Genomic DNA, 9,161 nt, shown 5'->3' on the forward strand with positions numbered 1-9,161 from the left:
ATGTATAAATAGCCAATAGTCCCTTATGATGCACCTTGTTTTTAGTAGTCCCTTGTCTCTGACCCATTATCAATTATTTTAAAAATGCTGTGATATTCAATAGGTATGCTGTGTCATGGGGCGGACTGGGACCAGAAATCAGCCCTGGCATTTCAAACACACAGCCCCCGGCCCATTTTTCACAACATAAAAAAAAAAAGTTGACAGGCCCACTGGGCTAAAAACAGACAAGCCCATCTGTCTTATTACATTTATCTGTCACATCCTGTTTTCTGTGGGTTCTGTGACTCATTGGGCGTGTGACTAGCGGTTGTATTTCTCAACTTTGGACACAGTCATGCATATCTAGAACTTACTTTGTAAAGGAGAGGTTTGGGCATATGGCAACAAAATGTAGCAAATAACCACATGTAAATGTTCCAAAACATCTCTTTATTTAGTTAACTGTTGCATCATTTTAATACTACATTCTCAAGACAACAATGTTTGCATTAAGTGCTTATATTAGTGTGGGGATGCAATAAGTTTGAAAATCTGTTATTAGTGGGATTCTCTGAATACATCCTAGACAAGGAGGTTGAACTGCATTGGTAAGACTAACAAATAACACTAGATAATACTAGTTATTGTGTAGACTAGACATTCATTGAAGTCTTCTCTTCATTGTGTCTTTACTGCTTGCACTGGTTCTTGACCATCTGGATATCGCTCAGCCAGGGGCGGCTCCACACCTCGAAGGTGCACTTGTAGGGCTGAGGAGACAGAAAGCAACATGAGTTGGCATAGTAACACAACCTTTCAGCAAGCAGAACACTTGACAATGGACTTGTTCGACATTGCAGCCGACTGCCTGATCTACAAATCAACTTGCGTCATAAATAACTACTCATTATTTGTAGATCAGTCACAATATATCAGTTTTTATGCTCTTGAACATGGCCAAAGGCTGCACACAGCCTCAATTTGTTAGGGCATGGACAGAATGAAGTGGATTTAACAAGTGACATCAGTTAGGGAACATAGCTTTCACCTGGTCAGTCTGTCATGGAAAGAGCAGGTGTTCTTAATGTTTTGAATACTCAGTGTATAGCAATAACTGAACATTTATAAGTAGTTTATCAACGGTAGTCTAAATTCTTAGTTACCAATGTGCTTTGACTGTTTGCAACATGTTACAAACAATCTATGGACCAGTTATAAGCCGGACATATAGGAAGCTCCGATAACCGACTGGCACTTAGGCTGAGGACAAACCGATCTGGGAACAGGCTAGTCTAGGCCCTAGTGGTCCTTACCGCAGCCATCTGTGTGTCCTTGTGCACGGAGCAGACCTTCTCAACACCTCCCTTCCTGCATGGGGTCCTGGCCATCTGCACTGTGAAGATGTACTTCATCCCAGATACCAACTGTAGGCAAGCAGGTGGGTTACACAAACAATATTTTTTAATCATGGCCATCATTTTATGGGATCATATCATTCACATATACAGAAATCACATCTGCTTTCAAAGTAATTTTGAAAGTTTTATTGATTGTCCATGTCATGTTAGATTAGGCCAGGGTGGCATTCTGTTTCTGCTCTTTTGCCAAATCCTGGCAGAACTGCCATGCAAAACACAGTACATTAAAGCAAAAACAGATTGGCACTCTTGACTATCTTAGGCTATGAGATCAACTAACTGAGCTGATGAACAGCATTTTGGCCTAATCCTAGATTGGTTCTTCTCCCTATCATGCACGGATGATAAATAATTGAACAGGAAAAAAAACGGAATCCAATCCATGATCCACCCCTTCCGCATTCTATGCTGTGTTCTCAAATCAGCCCACCTGGTTTAGAAATGAATAGTCCTCTGCATAATGGCGAATGTGCACTGATCCAGAGGGGTTGGGAAATTGGCATATAAACAGACAATCATTGAGCTTTCAATGTGGTGGTACTCTTGTGTTAATCTGATGAACTCCCTGGCAAGAAGACCCATTCCCATTTTCAGTCATTTAGCAGATGCTCTTATCCAGAGCGACTTAGTTCATGTTTCATTCCTCACTTGAGGAATGAAACATGAGAAAACAGAATAAGCATGGACAGGCGCCAGAGGTCTTTTGGGCATCTATGTTTGGTCCTGCCTAGACTTGTCCCAATCATAGACATCTATGTTTCACAGCACAGTACAGAAGAGCGCAGCACAGTAGAGAAAATTAGGTATAGTTGAGTACAGTAGAATGTACCATATTGTACTCTACTGAATTAAACTATATTGTACTGTACTCTGAATAAAACTCTACTGTGCCATACTATACTGTTCAAACTTGTGAAACAGCCTTGACGTCTATGATTCTTTCAGATTTGGTCTGGGCTGACCAAATTGGTACTTGTTTATTGGCGACTTTTATTCGAATAATACCCAGCATGCCTCGTTCGTTTTTTTTAACATTTAGGTCGTTCAGCTTATCCAGAACGACTTAAATATGTCAGTCATAACAAGAAACAGTTATTTCTATAACCGTCACTAAGAATGTTATTGTAGTTGGTTAATTCATTTTGAACATCGCTGCCATCTTTAAAGCTTTTAAAAAAAGCTAACAAATGCATGTGACAGATTGGCATATTTTTTATAATAATAAATTCCTCCCATACTGCAACCATCCATAAAAGACGCATTTTGAACATACGTATTTTCTAATTTATGTATTTTCTAAGTAATTTTGCTCACTGGGTAAACTACACAAACAAAATTATCTTGTCGTGAACTAATAAAGGGAAAAGGATCAGACCTGTTTCTGTGCCTTGACAACCTTGGCCACCTGCCTGACAAAAATGTCGTTTGATTTCTTGTTGTGTTCGACCACCGCGAACTGCAGGGCGTCTCTCGTTCCTTGGTCGTTCATATTTGCGTCCATGGGGCCTCCGATCAAACCGGCGCTCGCCACGGTAAAGGCCACGGCGAGCAAAGGAACGACGATCTTCCATTCCATGATCATTTTCCCGTTTGATACCTTTTTTTTATCGTAACTCCAATAGTATTAAACAAACAAATTCTTGCCTCAGACGACTGTTATATAAACACGGTGACGTCACTGCCTGCTTGCTGAGAATGGGGCTTGATCTTGATTCCACCAATCACTTCAACCCAAAACCTAAAGAGGAGGACCTAAAAGTATACACGCATTAAGTGCGTTTGTTTTGCAGAACGGCTCTTTTTTTTTTTTTTAAACCAGGCAAGTCAGTTAAGAACAAATTCTTATTTACAATGACGGCCTAGGAACAGTGCCCCAGAACTGCCTTGTTCTGGGGCAGAACGACACATTTTTACCTTGTCTGCTCGGGGATTCGATCCTTTCGGTTACTGGCTCAACACTCACCTGCCGACTGGCTTACCCAGTCTTGTTTGCCTGGTTGTACAGCTAAATACATAATTGAAAAACACTTATGAAACGTCACGAGACCCTGCTCACCAATGGATTTGTAAAAAAAACAAAAAAACATTTCATATGGCCCTGAAGCAAAATTTGATTTGCAAATTCTTGGTTCCATTTGAAAGGAAACACTGACGTTTGTGGAAATGTGAAAGGAATGTAACCTCAAACTCATATTGTACAGATGAAGAATTCTGCAAAGAAAGATGCCCAGGGTCCCTGGGCATCCAACCATCACCCCGGTGAGACAAAACCGCAAAGTCCGGACAAAAGTTAGACATTTTTAAATATTTTTTTAGATACAGTATGTCACCCATTATTATGTATATTGTTGCAAACACTAACACAATTATGCCATGGGTGTTCATTTATATTTTTAGGAGAAATTTCAACATTTTACAAACAACTTTGTCATTAGAATTTACACTGATGTACATTGACACTTTCCAGCTCAATAACTCCCTTAATTTAATAGTTTGCAACACAAATATTCAAAAGAAGGGTAAGTGATAACATATTTATACACTTATCTTTTTATGTTAAATGAATGGCCTCGTGACACCAAATTTACACACACACACATATATATATATATATATATATATATATGTATATAAATAAATGATAAACTAAATAGGCCTACGACTAGGATTCATCAGCCATTAATGAATGCCTTTAGGGATTATTGGCAATTTATACATTCTAGTACAGGGGTATTCAACTCTTACCCTATGACAGGGATCATCAAATAGAGTCAGCCGCGGGCTGACTTTCTTGAGCGGATGGTCAGGGGGCCAAGACATAATTACAAATAATTTGTAGACTGCAAATTGACTGCAAGAAGCCTAAACAGATATAATAGTTGGCTAAAACATAATCAATTCAAACTTTGCTTACATTTGTATATGATCACATACATCTCTGTATTATGCGTGGGAATAATTTGGAACAGATTTACTCAATTAAAATCACTTTGAGATGCTTTGCAGGTGTTTTTACAGTCTTTTCTGTCCCAAAAATAATAACCTTACCCATGATCCTCCAGTTGGGGAACCCTGCCCTACAAGGTATGGAGCCTGCTGGTTTTAACCTGATAATTAATTGCAATCACCTGTGTCTCAGGTCTAAATCAGTCCCTGATTAGAGGGAACAATGAAAAAATGCACAAGGCAGTAGAACTGGCATCGAGGTCCGGAATTGAGTTTGAGGGAATAACATTAAGACAGTGCTGGCTAATGCAACCCTGTTCCTGGTGACCTACCTTTCTGTAGGTTTTCTCTCCAACCCCAGTTGCAACTAACCTGATTAATTTAATCAACAACCAGTTTATTCTAATCAGGTGTGCTAGATTAGGGATGCAGTGAAAACCTACAGGATGATAGCTCTCCAGGAACAGGGTTGGAGAGCCCTGCCTAGACTAGATTTGTGAATTGGCTTCTGTGCTTGTTATATAGCCTACAGAAACCTCATCATGACAACAATACACACAGGCTGGAGGAGTTGTAGAAAATCAAATCAAATTTTGTTCGCAAAAACTTATTTAGTAGATGTTATTGCAGGTGTCGCGAAATGCTTGTGTTCCTAATTCCAACAGTGAAGTAATATTTAAGAGATAGTGGCTGAGAAGCTGGTGTTAGGAGGGTATAGAGTCCCAGTGGAGGTGTCATAATACCCATAAAACCTAGCGGTCAAACAGGGAAATGGTTCCAATCATTTTTCCACCGTTCCTTTTTCCCCGTAGAGGATTTTAGAAACACTTAAAATAAGGGCTGTGTTTTGTGTAGCATTATCCTGGCATGACGTTTTGATAACCATGTAAATCTCTAGGAAAAGGTGACTTTTATCAATATATTCGGCTCTATTTACTCTCAGATTCGAAAATGCTAATTCACATAAAAGTAGGCGTCATGCAAAACTACAAATCCCTGCAAGCTCCTGCATGTCCTCTCTAGCTGACATCTTTGCTAACAGGTATTGTGTCAATTTAAAACTTGCACAAGACAATTCACATCATTGTCCATTTAAAGAAATGTAGCCAATTTATTCATTACTAAATTTAACGTTAGTTAATCCAGATATTATTACCTTTGCCTCAATTCATCAGTTTCGTCCAGAGGACCATAGCATTGGTTGTTCTTTAGCCACATTAGCAGCTAATTAGAATTTCATTTTGGGGAGGGTAAATACAGGCAACTATTTTGATAGAAGTCACCTTGTCCTAGAGAGATTTACACATTTATCAAAACATCACGCCAGGGTAAGCCTACACAAAAAACAGCCCTTATTTTAATTGTTTCTAAAATCCCATATGGGAAAAATTTATTGTGGAAAAACGATTGGAACCATTTCCCTGTTTGACCGCTAGGTATTATGACTCATACTGTCACAGATAGAACAATGAGACAGATATTTCACTGGATGTATAAATATGGCGTTTCCACTTATTACCAAATATGGTTGTGAGAGGAAGCCCACTGGGGGGCAGATGGGGAAGTCGGAACGAGATGGATCTTGGCCTACATTCTGCAAATGTTCTTATCGATGAAAACTCGAATCTGTTATGAACAGAGTGGACTAAGTTTTGTAGACTTTAGCCTTTGCCAAAGTTTTTAAAAATCGTGTTGTTTAGAAGGAGTGCAAAGTCCAACTGAGTTAGTGCACACGTGAATTTCACAGAGTAAGCGTTCCCTAATGGAAATATGCAGATGTATGCAAGAACAGGCCAATAAGATCTCGCAAGCTCGTGCTTGGCTCTGCCCACCTACCTATGTGTAGAAAATAGTAAAAATCAAGAAAAACACTTGAATGAGTAGGTGTGTCCAAACTTTTGACTGGTATAGTACATTGACAGCAGACTATGGTGCAGGGTTGAGTAACCGGGTGGTAGCCGGCTAGTGACAGTGACTAAGGTTCAGGGCAGGGTATTGGGCGGAGGCCGGCTGGTGGTGACTATTTAACAGTCTGATGGCCTAGAGATAGAAGCTGTTTCTCGGTCCCAGCTTTGATGCAACTGTACTGACATGACGTAAGATGGGGCCGAAGAGGATGGCTGACGTTTTACATGCTCCTAACCAACTGTGCTATTTTGTTAGTTTTTTGCGTTGTTTGTAACTTATTTTTTTAAACTTATTTTGAACATAGTGTTGCTGCTTATGTCTCTTATGACCGGAAATAACTTCTGGACATCAGAACAGCGATTGCTCACCTTGAACTGGAAGAAGATTTTTCCTTTAACAAGTCCAACAAACAGGCTCAAATCCCCCCCATGAAAATGGGGAGCAGGTCGGGCTGCCTTCGGAGAATCCGTAGACGAGTGCGTAAACTACCAATGTCATCAGTTCTACTAGCTAACATGCAATCATTGGAAGAAAAATGATGACCTACGATTACGATTATCCTACCAACGGGACATTAAAAACTGTAATATCTTATGTTTCACCGAGTTGTGGCTGAACGACGACATGGATAATATAGAGCTGGCGGGATTTTCCATGCACCGGCAGAACAGAGAAGCTACGTCTGTTAAGACGAGTGGTGGGGGTGTGTGTCTATTTGTCAATAACAGCTGGTGCGCGATGTCTAATATTAAAGAAGTCTCAAGGTATTGCTCGCCTGAGGTAGAGTACCAAGAGAGTTGTCATCTATATTATTCTTAGCCGTCTATTTACCCCCACAGACTGATGCTGGCACTAAGACTGCACTCAACCAACTCCATAAGGCCATAAGCAAACAAGAAAATGCTCATCCAGAAGTGGCGCTCCAAGTGGACTTTAATGCAGGCAAACTTAAATCAATTTTACCACATTACCAGCATGTCACATGTGCAACTAGAGGAGAAAAAAACTCTACACACAGAGATGCTTACAAAGCTCTCCCCCGCCCCCCATTTGGCAAATCTCACCATAGTTCTATCCTCCTGATTCCTGCTTACAAGCAAAAACTAAAGCAGGAAGTACCAGTGACTCGCTCAATACGGAAGTGGTCAGATGAGGCAGATGCTACGCTACAGGATTGTTTTGCTAGCACAGACTGGAATATGTTCCGGGATTCATCCAATGGCATTGAGGAGTATACCACCTCAGTCATTGGCTTCATCAATAAGTGCATCGACGACATCATCCAGAGAGTGACCGTACATACATATCCCAACCAGAAGCCATGGATTACAGGCAACATCCGCATCGAGCTAAAGGCTAGAGCTGCCGCTTTCAAGGAGCAGGACACTAATCCAGACGCTTATAAGAAATCCCGCTATGCGCTCAGACAAACCATCAAACAAGCAAAGCATCAATACAGGATTAAGATTGAATCCTACTACACCGGCTCTGACACTCGTCGGATGTGGCAGGGCTTGAAAACTATTACGGACCACAAAGGGAAACCCAACCGCGAGCATACCGGATGAGCAAAATGCCTTTTACGCTCGTTTCGAGGCAAGCAACACTGAAGCATGCATGAGAGCACCGGCTGTTCTGGTCGACTGTGTTATAATGCTCTCGGTAGTCAACGTGAGCAAGACCTTTAAACAGGTCAACATTCACAAAGCCGCGGGGACAGATGGATTACCAGGACGTGTACTCAAAGCATGCACAGACCAACTGGCAAGTGTCTTCACAGACATTTTCAACCTTTCCCTGACCGAGACTGTAATACCTACATGTTTCAAGCAGACTACCATAGTCCCTGTGCCCAAGGAAGCGAAGGTAAGCTGCCTAAATGATTACTGCCCTGTAGCACTCATGTCGGTAGCCAGGAAGTGCTTTGAAAGGCTGGTCATGGCTCACATCAACAGCATCCTCCCAGATACCCTAGACCCACTCCAATTCGCATACCGCCCCAACAGATGCACAGAAGATGTAATCTCAATCATACTCCACACTGCCCTTTCCCACCTTGACAAAAGGAACACCTATGTGAGAATGCTGTTCATTGACTACAGCTCAGCGTTCAACACCATAGTGCCCACAAAGCTCATCATAAAGCTAAGAACCCTGGGACTAAACACCTCCCTCTGCAAATGGATCCTGGACTTCCTGACGGGCCACACTGGGTAGGCAACAACACGTCTGCCACGCTGATCCTCAACACTGGGGCCCCTCAGGGGTGTGTACTTAGTCCCCTCCTGTACCCCCTGTTCACCCATGACTGCGTGGCCAAACACGACTCCAACACCATCATCAAGTTTGCTAACGACACAACAGTGGTAGGCCTGATCACCGACAATGATGAGACAGCCTATAGGAAGGAGGTCAGAAAACTGGCAGTGTGGTGCCAGGACAATAACCTCTCCCTCAATGTGAGCAAAACAAAGTAGCTGATTGTGTACTACAGGAAAAGGCGAGCCGAACAGGCCCCCGTTCTCATCGATGGGTCTGTAGTGGAGCAGGTTGAGAGTTTCAAGTTCCTTGGTGTCCACATCACCAACAAACTATCATAGTCCAAACACACCAAGACAGTCGTGAAGAGGGCACAACAAAACATTTTCCCCCTCAGGAGACTGAAAAGATTTGGCATGGGTCCCCAGATCCTCAAAACGTTCTACAGCTGCACCATCGAGAGCATCCTGATCAGTTGCATCACCGCCTGGTATGGCAACTGCTCGGCATCTGACTGTAAGAATCTACAGAGGGTAGTGCGTACGGCCCAGTACATCACTGGGGACAAGCTCCTGCCATCCAGGACCTATATAATAGGTGGTGTCAGAAGAAAGCCCATCAAATTTTCAGAGACTCCAGTCACCCAGA

At 41.9% G+C, this 9,161-nt stretch overlaps 1 protein-coding gene across 1 annotated transcript; it reads right to left on the minus strand.

The window, feature by feature from the left end:
- Positions 1-411: 411 nt before the first annotated feature.
- Positions 412-3,152, minus strand: LOC106611588 (cystatin). The gene is made up of 3 exons (XM_014211963.2): positions 2,776-3,152; positions 1,296-1,406; positions 412-752 (listed from the first exon to the last, which is right to left on the minus strand). Exons 1-3 carry the CDS (start codon positions 2,980-2,982, stop codon positions 672-674), a joined length of 399 nt encoding a protein of 132 aa, XP_014067438.1. The 5' UTR covers positions 2,983-3,152; the 3' UTR covers positions 412-671.
- Positions 3,153-9,161: the final 6,009 nt, after the last annotated feature.

This window comes from Salmo salar, chromosome 01 (genome assembly GCF_965601325.2).
Source record: "Salmo salar chromosome 01, fSalSal1, whole genome shotgun sequence".
Taxonomy (NCBI): Eukaryota; Metazoa; Chordata; class Actinopteri; order Salmoniformes; family Salmonidae; genus Salmo; species Salmo salar.